This window comes from Salvia splendens, chromosome 1, assembly GCF_004379255.2.
Source record: "Salvia splendens isolate huo1 chromosome 1, SspV2, whole genome shotgun sequence".
NCBI lineage: Eukaryota > Viridiplantae > Streptophyta > Magnoliopsida > Lamiales > Lamiaceae > Salvia > Salvia splendens.
The window spans coordinates 39,364,450-39,390,636 of NC_056032.1; the positions used below are offsets into that span (position 1 = coordinate 39,364,450).

Sequence of the window (26,187 nt, forward strand, 5' to 3'; positions counted from 1 at the left end):
AGTCCTTTATGCGATTCAAATGCAAACAGAAAATATTCAATTTTATTTATTTCTATACATTTGTTTGGATTGGAATTGTGGTTGATTTTCAAAAAAAATATTATGTCAAATATGAGGGATTTTGGTAATTATATATATATATATATATATATAGAAGTGATCAATGTCGAACCAATTTTAAACACCGAACTAGAGATTAAATTAGGGCCCTTCATTTTTTTGATCTTGTGGTTAGGATTAAATTGCAATTAACTTAATATTTTATTCAATAAACACTTGCTGAGGGGTATTTTAGGAAATCAATTCTTAACCTACATAACGTGATTCTCTTTATCTTAATCTCTTTGAATTTTCACGCAATTTTCTTCAATTCTCTCGCAATTCATGATCTGCTCTGCGTCGATCTTCTTCAATCTGCCATCCACGATCTGCGTGGATCTTCTTCATTCCACGTTCAATTCAATTTCCCAATATTCACGTTCAATTCACGCTGCAGTGTTTCATTCGTTTCGGGCTCATCAAAAGCTGTTGGACCTTAATTCACAAATTTTGCTTCAATTTCTCAATATTCCGACTCTCATGGAGAATATCGATAGATTGGGATCTACTTTAACAAATTCTGCGGTTGAAGACGGATTAGGATCTACATCAACAGGATCTACATCGATCAATGATGGATCGATTATGAATGATCTTAGAAATCCAGGAGGCTCTCTTTTTGATACGGATTCAGAGCCAGAATCAAATAATACCGCAGTTGAAGGTTGATGACTTTTTCTAATTGAGCAATGTGTTATATTCGATTTTTTTCATGTTTGTAGTGTAAAAAGATCAATAATGAAGTAAATGTCGAAAAAATGAGCTTAAAACTACGTTGGAAAGTTGATCGATGTGCTTAAAAATAATGAAGTAAAACAGATTTTTTTCATGTTTGTAGTGTATATGCGATCTGTACTCATAGTGAACTAAATTTTATTTATCCTGAAGTAATAACAAGTTAAAATGAACTTCTGTTCTTGGTGAATATTAAATGCTGATATTATTGCAGTGTATATGCGATCTGTACTTATAATGAACTAAATTGTTGTTACTATGAAGTAATAAATAGTAAAACTGAACTTCTGTTCTTGTTTGAATGAATATGTTTTGTTTTGTTTAAATTTTCCACTAACAGTAGTTTGTATGTTTTATAACAGTGTCATACTTACCTGATTGTCCATCCCAGCTAAAGCCTTATATTGGACAGATTTTTCTTAGACTTGATGATGCTACTGAGTTCTATAATAAGTATGCACGACATGTTGGGTTTGACACTCGTAAACATGGATCAAAAAAGAAGGGGGATCATGTCACATGGTTGTATGTTGTGTGCAGTAGAGAAGGTCAGAGGAAAATGAAAATGCAAGGGCATAAGTCAAAACGTAGACGTTCTTCTAGGAAGTGTTTTTGCAAGGCTAAAATTGCTTTTAAGTTTTGTAAAGGAATTGGTTATGTTGTCAATCAATTTGATGAAATAATAATCATGATATGGTGGAGTTACGCCATAAGCGATTCATGAGGCTGAATCGCAACATTGACCTATTACATCAGAAATTTATACTAGATTGTGCAAGTGCAAACATAGGCCCTACACTGACTTTTAAGTTACTGAATGAGGTTCTTGGTGGGCTGGATTATGTTGGTTGCACGGTTGTAGAAATTAGAAACTATAGGCGCGACTTGAGAGCATATACTAGTGGGGCAGGTGCACAAATGGTACTTAATGAGATGAGCCGGAAGAAAGAGAATTGTCCAGCATTCACCTATGATTTGGAGGTGAACTCTAAGGATATGCTCACTCGTCTTTTCTGGTGTGACCCCATTGCTAAGAAGAATTTCCATCTCTACGGTGATATAGTATCGTTTGACACAACCTATTCAACTAATAGGTACGAATAATATGTTGTTTATAATGATATGATTATTGATGTGATCAACTTGCATGTGCATGAAACATTTACTGAATTAATGTAATAACTCGACAGAATGTACTAGTCATAGTTAATAATGAATTAATAGTCCCCTGGAATGATGTGAGTGCAGAAGTATTTAGAAGTCTTACTAGGAGAGTAAAACTCTTTATGTCTGAAGTATTATACCTTACATAATGAACTATTTATAACATCCTTTTTGATAAATTGATGTAATACAGGTACTGCATGATATCTGCACCGTTCACAGGAAAAGACAACCATGGGAGACCTATAGCATTTGGTGCAGGCTTATTATCTAAAGAAAATGCTAATTCCTTCACATGGTTGTTTGAACGTTTTGTCAAATGTATGGGTTCTGCACCAAAATTGATCATTACTGGTCAGGATTTGGGAATGAAGGTTGCTGTGGAAAGAGTCCTTGTTGATACAAGACATCGATGGTGCATGTGGCACATCATGTTCAAGGTTGTGGAAAAGTTACCAAAGAATCTACTTGGCAATGAAGACTTGAAAAAGGAGTTAAACAATTGTGTGTGGTCTGAGTTGATAGAGCCTGAAGAATTTGATGAAGAATGGAATAAAGTAATGGAAAAATATGGGCTTAAGGACAATGAGTGGTTTTCCTCGATGTTAAACCTCACGGAAATTTTGGGTATGTATCCTTCTTTGGAAACATATTTTCTATACGCTGAAGTATTTCTGTCATTATTCTAAAGTATATTTGTTAACTAATGAACTGCAGGTGCCTGCATTCTTTAGGGATTTTCCAATGAATTCACTAATAAAGACCACATCAATATCTAAATCTCAAAACATATTCTTCAAGAGGTACTCCAAGTCTCGTTCTAATCTTGTTGAATTTCTTATGAATTACAACAATGCATTGGATGGCCAAAGGAGCAACAACAATAGGCTAGAATACTTGGATTTTAACACAATTCCAACTTTGAAAACAAATTCAGCCCTCGAGAAGCATACTTCGACAATATATAGTGATAGTGGTTTCAAACTAATTCAAAGTGAGATTGAGGAAGCAGTTGACAATGTCACTATGGTGACAGTGTCAAACATTGGTGAGAATGAGATTTATGTAGTCAACGAAAAGTTCTCGAAGAACTGGACTGTGTCATACTCCACATCTTTTGATTCATATGCATGTAGTTGTAAGATGATTGGGAGGATTGGGCTTGTATGCAGTCACATTTTTTGGGTCTTGAGAAACAAAAAAGTGAAATTAATCCCTAATGAGTTACATGGAGAACGCTGGTTGAAGTCTAAATTTGTCAAGGATGTGGATTGTAGGTTTGATGATGATATTGAAACATTTATTGTTGTGGATGAGACGAAGCAGGAGATAGGGATATGCATGGAGATTTTTATGATATTGCACGGCTTATTGAATGAGATGGTGATAAAATTCGAGCATATAGACAAATTATGGCTGAAGGGAGAAAAGAAGTACTTGGTGAGGGAAATGTGTTGTCAATTAGTGAAAAGAGATTAATGATTGAGAATTTTTATGGATCACATGTCCCTAGTCAAATAGATGTCCATCCGCCAGATGTCGTCAAAACCAAAGGTTGTGGTCGACGTCTTTCTCGGCTTGAGAAGGAAATGAGAGAGATGTCCAAGCCTGGTCGGAAATGTGGAAAATGCGGCGAGGTTGGTCGGCATGATTCAAGAAATTGTGATAAGATACAGGAGGAGAATAACAAGAAAAAGAGAAGAAACCAATGTTGAAGCTGGTTGTTTTATTACTTCATTCGGATATTTCTGTCCTTCATTTTATTACTTCTGTACTTCAGTCTTGTAGTTTCTTACTTCATTTACATTTTGAATTTGAATTTGTTAAAACTTTTTGCGAGCATAAAGAGAATAGACTGATGTGTTGTTATAATGGCTTATTTTTGCGAGCGAAATGAGAATGAAGAAAACGCGTGAATTGAATGAAGGCAAAAGAGAAACACAGTGAATTGAATGAAGGCGAAAGAGAAACGCGGTGTGTGAAATTTTGAAGGCGAAAGAGGTGCGCGAAATTTTGAAGGCGAAAGAGGTGTGCGAAATTTTTACCCTAAATGGATTTTTACCCTAAATGGATTTTGACCAAAATACCCCTTGATTGAAGTAAATTGTCTACCTAATGAAGGAGTGAAATTAATAAAGCATGATCTAATCTCAGCCATTAGAAATTAGATCTAAGGGATTAAATTTGGTCTCTAGTTCGGTCTTTAAGAGTGGATTTGTGAATAATGAGACTCTCTCTCTCTCTCTCTCTCTCTCTCTCTCTCTCTCTATATATATATATATATATATATATATATATATATATATATATATATATATATTGGAAATTGGTTGCCAAGATTAAATCTCACTTGATGTTAACTCGATGTGTAAAAATATGTCAATCGGGTGTACTGATGACAACTTGATGTGTAAAAATGTCAATCGAGAGTATTAACGGTAACTGGATTTTATTATTTATAACCACTATTTTCCCTATTTTAAAAAAAAATCTCAAACTTTGAACTCATATAGTAGTAATTATCTTAAATTAAATTATTTTTTCACAGACATATAGTATCAAATTAAAAATAATTATATAAGGATTCTAACGAGATTCTAATTATGTATATTTGGATGACAATATCTATTTGAACTTTCTTATATTTCGATAATTAGTATCAACATGGTTATAATAAAATGTCAATCTACATTGAATTCGATTAGATTGACATTTTATTATAACTAAGTTGATAGACACAAATTTTGAATGTCGATTAGACTGACATTTTACTATAGATAGGTTGATAAACACAAATTTTGCGAATCTTATGTAGGAGTATTTTTTAGGTCTAGATTTGACTTGTTAGGAAAGAAACTTAAAAAAAAGATCAAAATGGTTGAAGCTAAAATCTGAACTCAACGGAGGATCTTAGCGGTCAGTTGACCCCAAGTTAGCGGTTACATAAGGTCCAACAACCCACTGTCAAAAGCGGGCCAGCCACGAGAATTCCCGAGAGTAGTCAGCTACCCGCGGAAATGAAGTCAACATCCCGTTGAGTTCATGAGGCATAGGCCTGTCAAATCGGATACGCGTGGATACCCGATCTGAAAATTTCGGGTACTCGATCCCGAATTTCTTAAAATCTAATACTCGATACTCGATCCCCGATCCGAATTTGATTTCGGGTATCCAGTCCCGATTTTAATTTTGATTTTGATTTTGATTTTTATTTTAAATTAACTACAATCATTGAACATGTTTAGTGATTAAATAATTATTTCAGCCAATAATTTCCCCGACTCAATTGAATATGTAACAGTTGATTTATTCCTCCCCAATAATGATCTGGCTGGATTGGTAAGATTTTACGTATTTAATATATGCAAATGGAGTACTATTATTAAACTATAGTAAGTACCAAATACACCATATTTTGTTTTAAAAAAATAGTAGAACTTAAATTCACCGTAAATTACAATTAATTGAAATACTAAAAACATATAAATGGCCTACACATTAATCTAATTATCATATTTAGCAAATGCAAGCACTAGCAAACTGGTTAAGGGTATATAATCTCATAATAAATAGTACATAATTTATTAATTTAAAAAAAGATCGGATAATTCGGGAATACTCGATCGGGTATTGGGCAACCCGATATCCAAAAATCCAATATTCTCAATACCCGATCCCGATCTGAAACCCAATTTTTTCGGGTTTGAATATCGGGTATCCGATACCTGATATTGATTTTGACAAGCCTAAATTGAGGCGGATGTGTGCAGCCCTAATTCGAGCCAATATTTTCCTTCAAGGGCTTCAATTTCTACCAAATCAGTGAATAAGCCCCCAAAGATATAATGCATCAATGAATAGGTCCAGAATTCAAATTCAATTCCTCATCATTTTTCATCCATCATTCACTTGGAGATGAGATCAAGGCAATAGAGCACGGGAAGCTTCAGAATCGATTTTTGGGTTTTATTTGGTTGTTATTTCAAGTGTAAATCATTTAACATGATTGTTGCTACTTTATCTATGAGTAGCTAAATTGTACTCCCTCCGTCCCATCATCAACGAGATGCTTCTTTTAAGCTCTCGTTTAGAAAAATGATACTCCATTCGTCCCAAGGTAGGTGGGGTATTTCTTTTGAGCACAAGATTTAGGAAATTGATTGGTTAAAGGTTCAAGTGGAAAGAAAAAAGTAATAGATGGAATAAAGTAAAAGAAATGAAGATAGAGTAAAGTAAGAGAGAGAATAAAGTTTTTACCAAAAAAGAAAATGACTCAATTACCTTTGGCCAAACAAAAAAAGAAATACGACTCAACTACCTTGAGACGGATGAAATATTTAATAGTTAAGGTAAAGAGAGATAATAATGCAGAGAAAAGTTTAGTACACAGTTTGTAATTTTATTCCCCGTAATTCAATATCCCAGTACTGATCATTGGCGATACTATCTCTACAGCGTATACTTGCAGTTATTTATAGTGTTAAATAGACCATCAATCACCACTACCCAAAACATCATGATATTAGGTGATGAAAAACTCGCACCTATTGACAAGTCAAAATAGTGCAAGACTATTAATTCCTCAAATATCAATAAAGCATCAATAAATACTCTTTGATGTTAGGCCAAAAGAAGAATGTTCATGCCCCCCTCGAAAACTATGTAAAGATCAAGAGTAAGTGCAACATAAACGCAAAAAAATGTGACAGATGGAGACAGATGACCAAGCTACAAAAGATTATGGGGCTAAGAACAATAAAAGTTACAACAGCTAGAGGTGAGCGTTTGGGTTTCGGTTCGATTTTTGCCCAAACCGAACCGAAACCGAAAAACCGAATTTAGTAGAAAATCCAACTCGAACCAAAACAAAAAAAAAACTTAAACCTAAACACCGAAAACGAACTAAACCAAAAAACCGAAAAAGTATAAAATTTTTTTTTGGAGTTAATATAGGGCGTTTATATACTAAAGAAACATATTCCCTCCGTCCCATTCAAGATGACCACCTTTCCTTTTTTGTTCGTCCCAATCAAGATGACCACTTTCCAATTTTGGAAATAACCTCCTCTCTCCCCTCTCCTCATTTAAATATTCAACTGCCTTTTTCCTGTTTACTTTATTCCACCTAACAATACTTCCTAAAATCTCATGCCACTCAAGAATATGTCCATCTTGAGTGGGACGAAGGGAGTACTTGTTTATTAAATATATCTATGTGTGTACAAATTCATATGCATGTATATCATATCATTTTGAATGAAAATTATTGAAGCACCTATAGAAATGTATAAAATCTAGTTATAAATTAAAGATTCACTTATTTCGATTTAATCGGTCGTTTCTCAGTTATTTATAAATAAAAGATTCAGTTATTTAGGTTTAACCGGTCGGTTCTTGGTTATCTATAAATTAAAGATTCAATTATTTCGGTTTAACCAATCAGTTCTCGGTTATAACCGAGAACCAACCACATTAGATTCTTAAGAATCCGACCGAATCGAAACCGGTAAATATAAGTTATCGGTTAACCGATAACCAGCGGGTTCCAGGTCGGTTGCTTTATGTGGTGATATCAGCAAAATTAAATCATTGCCACCACATTTCTAAACCTATAATTACTAATAATGTCTTATGTTTAAATTAGAAGATCAATTTCACCCTATGACCCTTTATCAGTGCATGCACAAATTTGGCATATGCTTGTCGTATTAAATTAGCACAATTTATGCATGAAGCACTAAGATACGAGCTATCATCTCTAAGGGGACTAATTAGCATAATGTACAATATTTTGGTTTGCAACGAAATTCCAACATACTGTAAAAACAATACTCTACATTAGTGATGGATGCTCGAGATACATCATAACATGACTCTAAACATCACACAATTCCCAACATTAGAGATAGAGAAACATAACAATACCTCAACCAAGTTAACCAAAGCCAATACAAAGGCAGTTCAAATATCCTATGCAGTTCTTCAGTTTTTTTAAAACTTAATAAACAAAGTTATTGAATTCTTCCCAGAAATGGTATCTCTAGTATATGTAGTATCCGAGTACACTTTCATCTGGCGTTCGGGGCATCGGACGAGGCGACTGAGCGGCACCCAATCTGCTCTACGAACTTGGTGAGGCGGAGGTGCTTCGCAGCCCACTGCTCTGCCAGCTTCTGCTCCTTCATCTCCGCCTCTCGTCTCAAACCGGCAATCTGCTCTCTGTACTCGGCCTCAATGCGCTCAATCGTCGCCTTCTGCTCTTCCCGTAGAGCATTCACCTTGGCTTCGATGTCTTCATTCTTCTCCCTTTTCCGGCTGGCCTTCTCTGCCTCGAGCTGCAACTCAACCCTCTTCAGCCTCCAAGCAGCCTCTTTCCTATGCGCAGACCATGCCCTGTGGCCTTCCTCGAGCTCCCGGCAGCATTCAATGAGGTCCGGGACAGGCCCGTTGGTGTCCCCGGCAAGGGAACCAATCCCCCCAAAGGGTAGCAGCCCGTGAGAGGTGTTACTATCATTTGTCTGCAGCCATGGGATTGTTGATGGTGGCGGGGGCGTTGGTGGCACGGTCAAGGGCGAGAGTGTGAGAGTGACCGATGGAGATGAGGCGCTGGAGCTAGCCAGCCATGGGGGCAAGGACGAGGGCTGTTCCGTGTGTTGGAGGAATCCACCACCGCCATTGGGAGTAGGCGGCATTGTGACTGGATTCACAAGCTTCTCCGCAAAGGTCTCCAAGAGGTGGTCGTATTTCGAATCTTGGATGGGATCGGGCACCTTGTTGTTCTCCTTGTGCTCACGCTGCTGCTTGTCCTTAAAAACCTCCCACCACTTACCGAGCCGCTTGGCAGTGCGGCCAGGGACCTCAGCAGCGATCTTCTTCCATTTGTTACCGTGCTTCGCCTGCAGGTGAATGACGAGAGCCTGCTCCTCTTGCGTAAGGGAGCCCTTCTTGATGCCAGGCTTGAGATAGTTCTTCCACCTCTCGAGACAAGATTTGGCGTCCCGGTTGAGGGGCTGGTTCATGCGCTCAGAAACAAGGTGCCACTCTCTCGGCCCGTATTGCTTCACGTATGCGCGCAGCAAAGCATCCTCTTCACCTCGCCACCGCTGTCTTTCCTTCATCTCCCAGCACAAACTCTGCCCATGACCTCCAACTCTTCATAATTATCTGTTCAATCCAATCCACACAAAAACAACTTCAAACAAGCATTTAGACATTCATACCAATTCAGGTAAACTACTACTGCATTTGCATCATAAGAAATGGATTCAATAAACCATTTAACACACAATCATGATGTATCTTGGGCTCAAACGAGAATTTAAAACATCACGGTCTCTCGAAAGTACTAGGTCAATCTTGAAGCTGCTGTCCTCAAAGTCGTTCAATCAATCAATTATAATGCAGAACACAATTTCTTGAAACCATCAGGTGAATCTTGAATAAGGTTGTTCCCCAATGTAATTCAATCAAACAGAAGGAATTACTAAACCATTAACACACAAATAACGCTCTATCTTGGCCACAGATAAGGATTCAAACTCTGATGTATGACAGAGCCTCTAAACAACTAAGCATGCTAATTATTGATTCTACCAACTGGTCCAATCTTGATGCAAAGTGTTCCTTAATGTAATTCAATCAAACAGATGGAGTCACTAAACCATTTGACACACAAATCATGCTCTATCTCAGCCTCAGCCAGGATTTGAACAAAATTTAATGTGGCCTCAATTAAATAACTAAACATACTATATCTTGAAACTAGTAGTCCAATCTTGAAGCTAAGTGTTCCTACGTGTCATTCACTCAAATCTATGGAATCCCGAAACCATTCAACATTCTCTATCTTAGCCTCAGATTCAAACTAAATGTAACACGTGGCTTTAATCAAATAAACCAGCCACACAATTTCTTCAACTCTATTTGGCCCAATCTCGAAGCAGATGTTCCTCGTACAATCAAATGAATGGAATCACTGAACCATTTATGACATGAACATGAATTTGCTACAAAGATGCTCCATCTTGGTGTCACAACACATTTTTAAACTAAGATGTAAAACGTGATAGATCACTGTGATGAATCTTGAAAACTATATGGCAAGCTTAAAGCGGATAAAACACAACATAAGTGAAAAATAAGAAAAAGACACTCAAATTGCATTATCACATAAATATCAAAAGACTCTTTCGACTACAGCACTTTCTTCAAACAGATTTTGTCCGATTCAGATATATGAATGTTGCAATTGAGATTTTCTTTCCAGCTAGACTGGAATAAGAAATCTAGGTGAACCATCAAGATTAAACTTTCCGAACCATAGGATAGTTTAGGAATGATCAAGAAAAATTATGAATATCAAGGAAGAGTAGTGATATAGAGCGATCACTACTTAAATGCATAACTAAAGAACACGAATTTAGTTCACTATAAGAGCGATTTAGTTCAACGATTTAGTTCACAACACGATTTTGAAAACACGGAATGAACCAAAACACCATTATAGTGAACTAAATACTTCACTATAAATTATAGGGCAGTGAACTAAATTCGTGTTCTCTAGTTATTCATTTAAGATTAGTTATACTTTAATCATCTCCCTGTCAAGGTATATCTACAGTTATAATGCTATAAAATATTTATACATTTTCAGATTTTCTTCATCTAATTAAACTCTAGCAGAAATAAGACAACTTAGAAATGAAGAAAATTAGTCTAAAAACAAGGAAAACATTATTAATAGCTCAAAAAGGAAATGTAGAAATCTTGTGATATTATACATTAATATAAATAAGACATGACTTCCACATGCTAAATATTCAATTAATATTCTCTTAATCTTCAATCTTCTGCCTATAAAATTCAACATTATCACTCCTGCTTATATAAGTTGCCATCTATATGAGTTAAAGAAAAGAAAAACAAAACAAATGGGGGTATGATGAGTTACAGGTTCAGACCATCAAAATTTACTCAAAAAATTCAATTCTTTACCCAGCATCCCAAGAAATTACTTTGCATGAGCACACATCATGCAAAAAAACACACATTCACAAAAAGAAAAAGAAAAAAGAAACAAACCCTTGAAGCAAAATTCAGAGCTTACACTGGTGTTCAAGAAAACCTGGTTTCTCCACAGCCCATTTCTTGATTTTAACCACACAGAAAAATCCAATCTTCAGTACAAGAAAGAAAGATCAAGAGAGACAGCGAGAGATAAAGAGACCCTTTTCCCCTCACGAACAATGGAGAGATCTGGGAAAGCAAAATCAGTAGCAAGAAAAAACAAACGAGATTCACGCGAGAGTGAGAGATATATATAAATTGAAACCAAGTTGGCTCTTTTCCTTTACAAAAGATGTGATCCTGACGTAGTTATGTCTTGAGCTAAAATGGCTACAGATATAACAAAGAGACACACAATTATAAGCTTAGCACACTACACTACTCCCTATTCTTTTTTTGTTCTCATACAATAAAATTCAATCACTAAATTATAAAATTAAAAAAAAGGTTACACCTTTCTCAGAGTAAAAGAGAAGAGGAGAGAGAAGAAGGGGTCAACGAGAAAGAGAGAGATTGAGAGAGTGCAATAATGGGAAATTCTCCCCAGCGTACAATAGCCTAGGTCTTTGCAACTATCATCATCAAGGTAGGGGGTGGGGTGGGGTAGAAGGGGGGTGAAATTTCACTGCTCTCACATTAAAAATTTTCTCACTCTTCCACTTTTTCCCATTTTCTGCAAAACCTGCCCCCTTCAACGTGACTAGACTTGTAGACGTTGAGTGTCACCGTATTCATACAATTTTGTTTAATAGATGGGTGCATTGAATTTTGTTAATCATGATCAAATTGGAGATTTTGAAGAAATTGGAAAGCAATTAAGAATGGAATTTATGATTAGTAGTACAAGAGAAGAATAAAAATGAAGAAGAAGTGTCATCGGCGGTGGGGGGTGTTGTGTCCGGGTTCACGACGAAACTGATAAAGACAGGACCTTGCTGTCCCAACCCCTCCTCTCTTTCTCAGTATTGTCAGTGATACGTTACGTCTGTTTTTCCCCTCTCCCCTTTTTTCTTTCTTTTTCTTTTTCTTTTTCTTTTTCTTTTTTAAGGGCATCGCCTATAGACCTGCCCTATAATTTTAATTGTTATTTTATATATTTTTTTTATTATCTATGTTTGTAAATATATCAATTAGCAAGAATAAATATAAAAATCACCACAAATAAAGGCAAATCCTATTGTTAGTATTTATTTTTGATATTTTATGCTTGTAAATATGGAAAATCGTCTGAATTCATTATTGAATTTAGAGAGAAATTGAGATAGGGAAGAAAGCGGAGTGAAAGGTATGAAATGAAGTAAAAAAAATTGATGAAATATATAGAAGAAAAAAAAATTAAAAGTGAAAATGTGTGCATTGTTCGCACTATCCTCTTTACCCCCGCAATGGGCCGAAGGATGCAAAAAGTGGTTCATCGTCTGCGGACTATGCATTGGGTGCGGAGGAAAGAAATAGCATAGGGCATAGAGCTAATTCCTCTAAATTCTCAATTTCACATACGTGTATCCATACCTTGCCACGTCACCACTATCATTTTTTACTAAGAGGGGAAGTTATTGTTTTTGATTAAAAAGAGACACTAACTATTTGGAGCCTGAATATGACATAAAATCAAGTTTATCGAAACTTGATCTCAATACAAAATCCAGACCAAATCCTGACCATGAGATTTAACAATCCAATGGTCAATAATTAAACAAAAACAAGAAGGGTCATTGTAAAGCAGTTTTAGGTCATATTATAAACTTTGGGTTTGAGGTCATGTTAAGATCATTTCATGTCATCCTTACTATAATGACGTAAAAATAAGCTTACAATGACCTAAAAATGACTTTTGTATGCTTGGTTCTGCATTTTTGTATTAAGAATGGTTTTGCATGGATCAAAATCCTATATATATATATATATATATATATATATATATATCAATATATCGGGTCTCTTTCTTTGACATAGGTCGGCTGATTGAGTTGAACCGACCAAACGGTCTCTACTCCTATTTATTAGCACTAAAAATACCTGCAAGTTTATAGGGTAGATCTAGTATAGCTAAAGGTCAGTACCGGGATATCGAACACTGGGAATAAGATTCAACTGGCTATCATATATTAAGCGTCATATACTATTTAAAGACATGGATGCTTTTTTGGTTTGATTTTATTAAACTAGTCTGAAAAATAAATAAACAATTAAAAAGAAAGCATATAAACAATATGATAGTGGAAGACGAAAGAAGCACGTATTCGAACTATTGTGATCCAGCGGAATTTATTCAAGATCGACTTGGACAAAGTAGTCGTGAAAATGAAGATGGAGATGCGAATAATGATTTCATATATTCTACGAATATGATTGCGAGTCTAGCTTCTTACATGAAAAATAAAGCCCAACTTCAAAACAGAAGCTCGCAAAGCTCTGCTAAACGATTTGATTGAGCATATATGGGCAAAATTAAGCAATTCCAATTGAATGTCTAGTTTTCAACTTATGTATGAGCACCAATTATGTATTTTCAATTTCGTATTTCAATGATTGTAATTTATGTTTTTTATTTGTTTGTTTTTATAATTTTTAGTTTGTCATTTATTACATTTTTCTATAAATTTACAATAATAAGTATTTCATGTAATAATAATAGTATTAAAAACAATATAAAAATAAATATATAATAGTGTGGTTGGGTGGTCATTGATAAACCATGAAAATATGTGTGGTTGGGTTGGATGAATATTAATGATGTGGAAGATGATGTGGAAGAGATAGAAATGAATTAAATATTGAAAAAGTGGATAGTTGGGTTGGGTTGGGTGGTTGCTGATAAACATGGTCTAAGAGCATCCACAATTGGGCGTTCTATGCTCCGCCACATCAGCATTTTATCCTCCTACCCATTCACCTGCAGTGGGATGCCCTATAGGCCGCCCTATAGTCTGCCCTAAGCGTTTTATTCATTGAGGTCTGTCTAGATAGAACCTCATTGTAGCCCATCGGTAATCCTCGAACGTGAGGCGGGGTCACCGTGCTGGAGCTAGATCCAGCTTCATCATCGCCTCAATCAGTGACTCTTCCACCTTCGTATTCGACTATCATGTTATGCAAGATGATGCACGCATACATGTCATCGGCGATGACTTCCTTGTACTAGAAACGCGCCGGACCTTTCACTATTGCCCACCGCGCTTGGAGCACACCAAAGGCCCTCTCCACATCCTTCAGCGCAGCCTCCTGCTTTTGCGCAAATAAAACTCTCTTGTCACCCATTGGACATCTGATCGTCTTCACAAAAATAGGCGATCTTGGGTATATGCCATCGGCCAGGTAGTACCCCTTATGATATTGGCGTCCGTTGGCACTAAACTCGATGGCCGGACCGTTGCCATTGCATTGCTCGGTGAAGAGGTTGGATGAGTTGAGAACGTTGATGTCGTTGTTCGACCCCGCTACACTGAAGTAAGCATGCCAGATCCAGAGCCGATGGTCAGCGATGGCTTCGAGGATCATCGTCGGGTGGCTGCCCTTGTATCCACTAGTAAATTGGCCTCTCCACGCCGTCGGGCAATTCTTCCACTCCTAGTGCATACAATCGATGCTCCCTAACATTCCAGGAAAGTCGTGCGTCGTCTCGTGCTTCTTCATCAGGGTCAGGCAATCCACAGCAGTCGGCTTTCGCAAATATGTGTTGCTATAAGCTTCCACAAATCTCCTACAAAAATTCTTCAGGCACTAGCAGCCAATTGTCTCCCCGATGTGAAGGTGCTTGTCGAACATGTCCGCCGTGGTGCCGTAGGCCAACTGCCGGAGTGTAACCGCGCACTTCTGCAACGGCGTAAGTCCGGGTCTGCCGATGCCATCTTCCTGATACTGGAAGTATTCATCACGTTCCTCCAACGTTTGGACAATGTTGAGAAAAAGATCTCGCCGCATTCTGAAACAGCGGTGAAAAACCATTGGGCCCCACCGTGGTTGCTCGGCAAAATAGTCTGCGAACAGACGTTGGTGAGCTACGTCGTGCTCGCGGCGGACAAACGTCCGACGTCGAGTCGGCCTCGGGATCTGCTCCGCCTGGACCTGCTCCGCCGCTTCACGCCCGCGCTCCATTTCGGCCAAGCATTCCACCGCAGCCGCATGAACGCAATCGAATAAGGCCCGATTCAAGGTTCGAGTAATGCCCTCTGGGGTACTCCAGTCATCGCTGTGTCTCATTTTTTAGTGAGAAAGATTGGGAGAGAAATATTGGTGTGTGGGGAAAGTGAGGGATGAAAGAGAAAATTTGGTGTGGAAAATGGAATGAGAAATGAGGTTTAAATAAATAAGAAATTCGAAAAACAAATAAAAATAAATAAATAAAGGAAAATGCGTTGCATCATCCGCAGTATCGTCCGCGTGACCCGTAGTGGGGCGGACGATACCGCGGACGATGTGTGTTCCGACGCCATCGTCCGCAGACGATGTATAGGGCGCGGACGATGCATCAGGCATCGTTCGCATGGCTATAGTGGCGGATGATAGCCCGCCCGATGTATCGGGCGGACTATCGTCCGCCCCACTGTGGATGCTCTAATAGCAATCAAGGTTGAGATTATAAAAGGATTAAGGTTTAGACGTCTACCTTTTTCTTTTTTATTTATATAATTACTAGACGTCCATTTTCCACATTTGAAAATAAATTTCTCTCTCTTTTCTCCTCAAATAAATATTCAATCACATTTTCCACTCCATTTTATTATAATCCACTACTTTATTTAAAATCGCGTGTCACTAAAAAATATAGGCATTTTAAATGGGAAGGAGGGAGTACTACCTCCGTCCATAAAAAAATACTCCGTACTTCCTTCGTCCCACTACAAATGATGGATTTCTTTTAGATACGAGATTTAAGAAAATGATATACTCTCTTCGTCCCAACTAAGTGAGTCAAAACTTTTGTGTTGAAAAGTATGAGAGATGAATAATGTAGAAAAGATAAAGAGAGAGTAAAATATGTGATGAAATAAAGTAAGAGTGATTTGGTGTTTTATTTTTTGTCAACAAAGGAAATGACTTAACATAGTTGAGACATTTTAAAAAAAAATACGACTCAACTTAATTGAAAGAGAGAGTGTATATTAAATTAAAGTAGAGAGAGTAAAGTATGAGAGGTGAAAAAATAATACTAAGAGAGATAAAGAGATACATCATAAATTAAGAAATATAGAGTTGAAGTTTTGTTTTTAGCTAAAAAGAAAATTGATCACTTGTGGAGGGATAATTCAAAATTGAAAGTTGATTACTTATGGTGGAACAGAAGAAGTATAAAATTGTAAATTAAACGTATTAAATACGTAAGTGATAAAGTAAGAATGAGATAAAATATGAAAAAAATTAGTTTTAATAAATTGTGAGTTCATATTATAAGTAGTGTTTAGATTTTTTTTTAAAATTGATCTAATTTTTATGGACGATGTAAAATGAAAAAATTAGTACAGGTAGGTAGTACTTTGAAGTAAAACCGTTGAATTAAAGATAGCAAAATGAAATAGTGAGTGATTGTATTCATTAATGCTTCAATCAAAACAGATAAACATAAATAGAATGCCATTGAAATAAAGATAGAAAAATGAAATAATGAGAGATTGTATTCATAAATGCATTACAAAACAAATAGAAATAACTACAATGTCAATTTGACTAATAGTCATATTTAATCTTATTATTGTTGAATCTTCTTTAATAGATAAGCATTATTTTGACTTATTTTATATCGTATCTCACTTATTTTTACTCTTTTAACAATTTATTCTCATCAAGAATTTTATTATTGCATGGCTTTTCAATCACCATATCATCACTTCCCCTATATCGCCAACAAAGAAGATATACTTAGTGTGTTTTGCATGCAAGAGAAGTATTGATATCTCAAAGTCTTCGCCAACATTAAACACTATCTCTCACAAAGAGCACACCAATCTCTGGACGGGCATAGCAAGGATTCAACTTGAGAAGGGGTAAAAATATGTTATTGTAATTTATAGGAAAAAGATATTGTACTATTTGAAATGGAACATTTAGTGTTATTGAGTATCAGGGACGGAACTAGAAAAATAAATTAGCCGGTGCTGAAAATATATATATAATAATATTATTAAAATAAAAATATTATTAAAAAAATTAATTTATATAAATATAATTTGATTTATTTTTTTATTTAATTTTAAAAATCAAATCGAACTAAAAAATAAAAATTTATGTGTCTTTTAAAATAAAACCTAAATTCTATATATTCCTTAAATTTAGGCACTTTTGATTTTAGGAAAAAAAATCATTTTTAATGAGGTAAGAGTATTATTATTAAATAAAATTTAAATTACTTTTTCTTTCTCGCTCTTATTTTATCAATATATTTGCGCATTAGAATTCATGCGCTTTTAAAAATTCTTATTTTTAAGGGATAGAGAGAGAAAAAAATAACTTAAATGATACATTAGAATCAAAATAAATCAATAAACAGAAGTATTAGAATCAAAACTAATTTAGTTGTTGTAATTTAGTTATTTATCTTTAAATTTGATTTTATTTCTTTAATAAAATTAAAAGTAACTTAAATCATAAAATCTATATAATTGATGATTAGATCGATGGAGATTGTGTGCAAACTAATTAGAGTGTTGTATTTGAATTTTATATATGAAATATTAAGGTGAGGAGATTGAAATTATAGTGTGTGCAAAATTTATACTCCTTTAAGAATTAGTAAAATTTTGATAATATGGTGACAACTTTCCACCCTTGCTTAAAAATTAAAAATAAAATGGGAAGTAAAAAAGTAAATTAAAAGAAGAGAGCAAAATTGATGAAAAAGAAATTCTCATTGGCTGCTTGGCATGCCGCATGTGGGTTTAATTATTTAAACTTGAACTTATTTTATTATAGTACTATTACAATTCAATGAAAATTTGTTAAATAAATACAATAAAGGTTAAGACCCAGTAGAATAATAGTTGAAGCCCATTTACTATCATCTTCTCCCACAAATTTTCTGGGCGGCGCAAAACTCAACCGTGAATAGTTTGGATTCGGTGCCGGAGTGCACGGGCGCCGACGCAGAGGGTGACCAGTGGTAGGAGGCTTCTGGGACCGGCCAAGCCCCCGCTTGAGCGGTGGCTTGGCCACTGGTGTCTCCGTCCATGTATGTAATTGAAAATCTATACATAGATGCATCTTAGTCAGTATTCCACTTGAGGAGGGGCAAAAATATACTCAATTATAGAAAAATTATATATTTGAGATGGGGCGTTTAATGTAGTTGATATATATTGAAAATCTAAATATAGATATATAATGGGTGAAGAAGGGTGGTGGGAGGTATTATGCTCATGTTATTATGCACATGTCACCTCTCTTATTTTTAATTATTTTTTTGTTGTGTATATTTATATATTATAATTAAATTCATGTGTATGACTGAAAAATATGAATTTTATTATAATTCATATAGCGGATTGATGCAAATTAGCATGGAATAAACTATGTAGTAAGCATTTGTTTTTTACAACTTAGGTTTGCACATTTGCCGAAAACTACAGGTATATTCATTACTCCGTTTTGCACTAAAAATATTACTAGCTAGTACTTTTAAGTTTTAACACGAAAAAAAAATACATGAGTCACGTTAGTTGCACGAATAAATATCACTTTTATTTATTTTATTTGTTGTTTTTAGAATTGGATTATCTGTTGGATTGAATCCGGGACCATTTTCATTTTCCACAAATTAAATACTCCCATCTTGAAAAGACTACTCATAGAAACATATTTATTTTTATATAAGGTTAGTTATAGCATCATCTTTATACTTTCCTTTTATTTCTTTTTCATTTCCCTATAGTCTTTTATTGGCACTCAATCTCTCTCCAGACAAAAAAATGCATCAAAGATTTAATATGAGTTTAAGGCCATCCACAACGCTGTCTCTATACCGTCTCTTAAACCGTCTCTTAACTACTATTTGAGCACTATTTGAGGGCCCCACTGTCCTTTTTTCCTCCATCTCTTAACTAAGAGACGGAGGCTGCAACGCTCCGTCTCTTAACCGTCTCTATACCGTCTCTTAATTACTATTCATTCAATTTAATTTATAATTTTTTTTAAAACCCAATTCAATTTAAACAAACACACTTTATTAAAATTAAAACAAAATTAAAAAACACACAAAATAAAAAAACACACAAAATAAAAAAACACACAAAATAAAAAAACACACAAAATAAAAAAAATTAATCGGAAGGGCTAATCATCCTCCGGAGGCGGTCGAGGTTGAGGGGGAGTCGGAAGGCCAAGTTGTGCTGCCATATGCACAATTCCGTTCCACCAGGCCGCGTATTGGGAGTGCGAGAAGCGGGAAGTGTCCGCCATTGTGGCGGTCATGTACGCCACCATAAGTGTGTCCGAGCCTCCTCGCGAGCCCGATCCTGAGGCCGGCTGGCTTGATTCGCCTCGGCCCTTCCTTGCTCTAGCCGCTTTCGCCGCCTTCGTCCCTTGCGGCCGACGGCGCGTACTCGCGGATCCTCCTGCATCGCCGACCGTACCCGCAAACTCCTGGGATTCAGCATCATGTTGGCTGATGCCTTCAGCAGTGTCACCACCAGACGCACCAGCACTAGACGAGTATTGGCCACTCGCCGTATGCTTCGTGCGCTTCGAGTTTGAGCCCGAGCTGGAGCGGAAACCGCCGGCCCATCGTTCCTCGTCCTTGACGGCGCGCCAAACATCAACAAATCTGAATTGATGTCCCTCGTCCTGGTAGTAGGCGCGCAAAGCGGACGTCAAAATGTCGGTGGCCGTGGCGCCGCTTTGGTAGCGCGCCTCTTCCGCCGAGTAGATGCCGCAGAATTTTTTGACCTGTCGGTCGACTCGGTCAAAGTGACAGCGGATCATTTTAACTGTGCGCTTGCGGGAGTGGTTCGGCTTTATTTGGTGGTAGACCTTGACAACCTTTTCCCAGAAACACTTCCGGGTTTGTTGATTCCCGACGATGGGATCGTACGAGACCGTGATCCAGGCGTTGTACACCGCCATCGTTTCGAGGTTGTTGTACGGATGTCGGCCAAGATCCTCTTCCTCTTCTTCCTCCTCGTCCTCGCCCGTCTGGGGTTGTACACTGCCTCGGCCACCTCCACCGCCTCGGCCACCTCCACCGCCTCGGCCTACTCCCGGCGTGGGATCAACTGGAAAATCCTCCCGGATCTGGGATAATCCCTGCGAAAACCGCGGGACGTTGGGACGAACATATGCATCAAGGTCAAAATTGGGTGGTTGGTACCCCCCCGGCGTCGCCGAACCCTGGGTCCCCGGCGTTGACGAACCTCCACCGCCCAATGTGTTGATCATGTTCTCCCAATCGCCGAATGAGTTGAGATCCCACCCGCCGGAGCCGGAGCCGCCATAGTTGCCCTCGCCGTCGCCGGACATCTTGAGTTGGGTTATGAAAATTTCAGCGAAAATTTGAGAGAAAATTTAGATGATATGAAGAATAGATGTGTAGTTGTGTGTAAATGAGGATGGGTTTAGGAGTATTTATAGAGTAAAAAATTTAATAAAAAACAAAAAAAATATAAAAAAAAACAAAAAAACGGTAATAATACCGTTACAAAATTTTTTTTTTATTATTTAAATTCGATTTTTTTTTAAAAAAAAATATTTATTGCGTCAGCACGTGACGACGCCCACTCGCGGGCCGGCGAGTGGGCGTCACGCACGACGCCGGGCTGCGCCACGTCGCCGAGGCGCGTGGCGAGCCAGCTCGTCTCCTGGCTCGGCGAGACGAGTCGCGCGACGAGACGCGCGACGAGACGGGACGAGATGGAGGCTGCAACGCGTCTCGCCGGGGTCTCGTCTCGCTGAGACGAGACGCGAGACGCCGGCGAGTCCCGTTGTGGATGGTCTAAAACTCGTAAACAAAGATGGTGACCTTGCCAAACCTGAAAAAAATAATGTGGTTGTCGACTTGTCGTTTGATTTTCACCCTAGTGCGGTTTATAATTTTGATACTACTCGTAGTCTCGTTTTTCTATTTTGGTCCATCCATGAATAAAAGTCTCTGTTCATTCTTACCATAAATGGCAGTATCAGGATCCTACTTTTCACTAACTTATTCCACTCACATTTAATTTAAAACTAATATATATAAATGAGTCTCTTATTATACTAATTTTTCTCCATCCACTTTTCTTAATATTTCTTAAAATCTGTGCCACCCATAAATAAGACTCAATGTCTAAAATTTTAAATTTTAATTTTAAAAAAAATAATAAAATGAAATGATTAATTTGTTTTTTATTGACTGTGTATGGATGGAAAAGGGTATTGTTGATGTAGACATGTCAAATGTATTGTAAAATTTAGGGAGATCCTAATCTGATACTCCTCCCTAACTCTGGCCCACCACCCACCTCTCTCTGTCTCACTTTCTCTCTCCTCACTACAAATCAACTGTGCATTTCCCAGAAAGCTCCTACTACTATTCTACCTATACTATTCAACCTTATTTACAATAGATTAATAGGAAATCATTCTTAGGCTGTGCTATATTCAGAATAATTTGATTGAGTCCTATAACTTTATTTTTACATAATTCACATATGGACAGCTTTCACTTCTAATAAATTTTTATGTTTGTATTCCCTTTTTCCCGTTACATAATTATGAATTGACAAAACAAGAATGTAAGGGTCGTACCAATTACAAAACAACACAACGTAGATTTAAACTTATATACTACTCCTACTATAAAAGAAAAAAAAAGCGATTAGAATTAATTTTACACTCTAGAATGAGATATGTGGTGTGATATTGGAAGATCAAAGAAGATTTTATTCTCCAAACTTTGAAAAATTAAAAAACAAAAGTGTACTTCAAAAGTGGACAAATCAAACACAGCTTCATAAAGTAGTGGACAATGTAAATCGCTCAGACTGCAGATTTTATAGGGATCTGTGACAGGGAATTCTGAGGTTTTAACCAAACCAACCCTATCACCAACCAAAGAAAAAGAAAAAAAAAGAAGAAGAAACAGCATTGGCTTAGAGCATAACAATAGCGCCTAGCGCACCGATTAGTCGAGCGCCGGCGCTAGGAGGTGCGCTAGGCAATCTATTGCAACCGCCTAGCGGTTTCCGAATTAAAAAACGCCTAGCGCTCGGCGGGTCTCAAGCTCAAACTCCCCCGGTCCCCGTGGGAAGTGGATGGAGTCAGATGCCACCATACTACAACATGTACCAGTGGCAGCAGATGATGTCCGGGATGCCAACCGGGGGGAGTCCAGCGGGGGGTTTCAGGCGATGCCGGGGTGGGCACCCAGTGCCCAGATGATGCCGGGGTAGGCACCCGGGATGCAGATGATGCCCGGGGGGTACAGGCGACGCAGGGGACGCCGGGGGACGTCTATCGCCCTAGTTTCGATTTTTCGACTGGTTCGTCGCACACATCGACCCCAACGGAGGCGCAGCCGTTGCCCCAATTTGACACTTTCTCCTTCGATGAATTTGGGTTAGATCTTCTCGGTGTTCCGGATGCTCCCGTTCAAACGGGGGGCGCAGGGCGGGGTCGTGGCGCCCCAAAGAAGAAAAACAAGGGGAAGAGGGTCGGCGAGTCCTCGCAGCCGGGTGAGGACGACAACTCGGTACGGAGGAGGTGGACGGACGCGGAGAACGTCGCGCTGGACAAGGCGTGGGTGAGTGTTTGCGTCGATCCTCTCGTTTCGAACAACCAGAGGATCGTCAACTTGTGGGGCAAGATAGCAGCAGCTAGGGATGTCAATGTAACCCGAACCCGCGGGCCGGCCCGAATAACCCGATAAAAATACAGGGTTAGGGTTGTAATTTCGCAGCCCGAATTTAAAATCGGGCCATTCGGGCTGACCCATTCGGGTTGTCGGGTTAGGCGGGCTGACCCGTTCGGGTTACGGGTTGGCCCGTCGGGTTGAAGGCTTCTGCACAGCGAACAGTTTTTGTAACGGTCATAACTTTCTCTACAAAGCTCCGATTGAGGCGTGCAATATATCCACGCGAAGCTCTTTCGAAGACGAAGAGAATGATATGTATTAGAGGTTTATCAGACTTCAAAATCGCGAGAAACATTGACTCAAACAAGGATGCTGCACATCCACATATTTTGTGTACATTTTCTAATCAATTTTCTATCATTTATCAACAAACATATAAACATACCAAAATATAGAAATATAATCAAAATCATCCAAAACAACCCTCTAAAACCATGCAAAATCCAAATACGTCAACCGACTATATAAGATCACGAAAAAAATCATCATGTGGTTCATGGATTCATAAATACTCGTATATAAAAGCTTTCTTTTAGTATATTTCCAATATAATAGTGCAAAGTGTTTTGACGCCGCTTCGTCATTGAATTATGCGTACTTTGATGATTCTTAAAACAAAGAGAAATTATTATTTGACTTATTTACAGCTGAAATAAATTAAATTTGACCAATCATAATTCAAGAAAACTTAGAGTTACTCCAATTAGCTAACATCTTGATAATTCACTCTTTAACAATTCAAAATATTTTTGTTACATCTACGATGCACCTCTCACGTTATGAAAAATTTATTTAATTTTCTACGAATTGATTTATGTTTTAAATACATAAACATACTATTTATAGATATTTTGTAAATAATTATGTAATGAATAAGTTATTTAAATTTAAATAACTTAATCTTTTTTAAAAATATTAAAGAAAATTAAAAATATGTATTTCATTGTTGAATGACTAATTAAAAATATGTATATAATTAAAGAAAATTTAAAATACGTATTATTTTTTGAAAATATTAAAAGAATTAAAAATACGCATTGGCCCGAATAACCCGGTGGGTTAGCCCGAAACCCGAAGGGTTAGGGTTAGGGTCGAACTTTTATAACTCGAAAAAATCATAACCCGAATAGCCCGTACCCGAATGGCTCGATAACCCGAACGGGTTGGCCCGAACCCGAACGGGTTGGCCCGATTGACATCCCTAGCAGCAGCCTACAAGAGGTTTTGCCCGGAGGGGAGGCGATGCACCGGGGAGGATTGCTGGAAGGGGTGGGACCGAATCAGGGCTGCGGTCTCCCGATTTTCGGGCTTGTACACCAACGCCCTCCGCATGATGAGCAGTGGCAAACGGAGGAAGACTGCAGGAGGACAGCGGAGAAAGCTTTCCCCCTGAAGGGGGTGTATAACGACTTCACCTATTGGAACTGCTATCTTGTGCTGAACGACTCCGAGAAGTTCCTAGTAGGTGTCGACGCTGGCTGGCTGAAGAAGCAACGACTGAACTATACCGGTGATTTCAGCGGCAACAGCGGTGATTCCCACGACCTCCCCGAGACGGCCCAGGAGGTCCCGACCCCTCGTTCGTTCGCTCGTCGAACTCGCCCGGTTGGGCACAGGCGGGCTCAACGGGAGGCGATGGGGGGTCGCCGGGGGTTCCCAGGAGGTCCAGTCGGCATCCCTCTTGGCCAATCCACAACGGATCTCAAATTCTTCGCGCGTCAACAAACGCGCGCTCAGATGGTCAAGACAATGGCCGAATGGCGGGCGGCGGTTGACCCCGTGGAGAAGAGTTTGCTTCAAACATTGCTCCTGAGCATGCAGGAGGATTTGGAGGTGACACGGAGGGAAGCCGCCGGGAGTAGAGCCGGCGGCGGCGACAGAGGCGGAGGCGATGGTGGTGACGGAGGAGGAGGCGATGGTGCCGACAACGACGGAGGAGACGACGACGGAGCAGAGGAGTGAATTATTGTACTTTTTTGTTACTTATTGTAATTTTTTAAATTATTATACTTTTTAAAATTTTAATAGTATTATTAATGTTTCCCGTATATGTCTCGTAAATTAAATTCCGTATATTGTGTGATTGTTAATTATTTCATTTTTATATAATTGTTATTAGTGATGTTGCTATTGATGTGGATGGACTATTTATGATGTGGCTAGGCTATTGCTGAGCTATTTATGATGTGACAGGTGGATTTTTAATATTGATGATGTGACAGGAGGAGTTTGTGGCTAGGCTATGACTGGGCTATTTCTATTGTGGATGCTCTTATAATTGCACATAAATTATATGGAGTACTATGTCAAAATATCTTTTTACCTGTGATTTGTTTATTTTTGTGTGGTTTAGTAGTACTAGTAGATTATTAGATTGTTTCATGGTTATTGGACATTGACAAAGTTTTTGAAGCATGTGTTTTTTAATGGACTATTATAAATAATTAAGTGAAATCTATTCATATGTTGGACATGATTTGTTTAACAAGCTACTACTATTATAGTATATGCATACATTGGTTGGTTGCATCTTTGTAAAATCAAACGTAAGTTATAAGATGAATAAAAGAAAAGACCAAACTGCATTTCAGAAAAGGTAATCTGTCAAACTTTGGCCAAATTTCTGATTTTGCGCTCCAACTTCAAAATTTGCATGTAAATTATCAAATTATTGATTTATTCTAATTTCGCAACGAAACTATTTATTTGTTTGCAACTAATCAAAATTTAGTGATAATATAATTTGAGGACTTACCTACATGATAATATTAGACATCAATCAAAACAAAAATATCATTTATACTAGTAATAGATCAAATAATTTCATTTGTTGAATTAAAGTATATATTAAGCTAAGTTAGTGCTAAAACTTTATTAGTTACAAAATTAGAAAAGTCAATAGTTAAATAGGAATAATGTATAGATAGATTTTAAAGCTGATCTATAAAGCCAGAATTTAAGAAAATTTAAGAATTTACAACAAATATCGTTTAGAAATTCCAACTACATTCATTTGAACTGAGCCTTGAAGATCAACTTTGAAGGTGTCTAAAGGCCCATTTATGACACAAAAATAAGGCCCAGCTCAATTACGAAGCCCAACATTGGCGCGGACTTTTTTGGTTATTCCATGGTTAAGATATTTGTTTTATTCAAGTTTGGCTCACTGCTTGTACAATTATTTTATTAGGCAGAAGCTCAACATTTTTTATGATATAAGTATGAGTTATTTGGATATAATCAGAAATTCATAAGTAATTAAGTATATTCCCTCTAGAGAGAGTTAGAGAGATTCGTATTTTACA

At 37.6% G+C, this 26,187-nt stretch overlaps 2 protein-coding genes across 2 annotated transcripts; one reads left to right on the plus strand and one right to left on the minus strand.

The window, feature by feature from the left end:
• The first annotated feature begins 1,554 nt into the window (after positions 1 to 1,554).
• Positions 1,555 to 3,477, plus strand: LOC121787415 (protein FAR1-RELATED SEQUENCE 5-like). The gene is made up of 3 exons (XM_042186162.1): positions 1,555 to 1,928; positions 2,192 to 2,666; positions 2,716 to 3,477. Exons 1-3 carry the CDS (start codon positions 1,555 to 1,557, stop codon positions 3,475 to 3,477), a joined length of 1,611 nt encoding a protein of 536 aa, XP_042042096.1.
• A 4,336-nt stretch (positions 3,478 to 7,813) lies between these two features.
• On the minus strand, positions 7,814 to 11,896 carry LOC121750739 (transcription factor AS1-like). Its single transcript, XM_042145343.1, has 2 exons — positions 11,105 to 11,896; positions 7,814 to 9,162 (listed from the first exon to the last, which is right to left on the minus strand). The coding sequence occupies exon 2, from the start codon at positions 9,114 to 9,116 to the stop codon at positions 8,067 to 8,069; it is 1,050 nt and encodes a 349-aa protein (XP_042001277.1). The 5' UTR covers positions 9,117 to 9,162; positions 11,105 to 11,896; the 3' UTR covers positions 7,814 to 8,066.
• Positions 11,897 to 26,187: the final 14,291 nt, after the last annotated feature.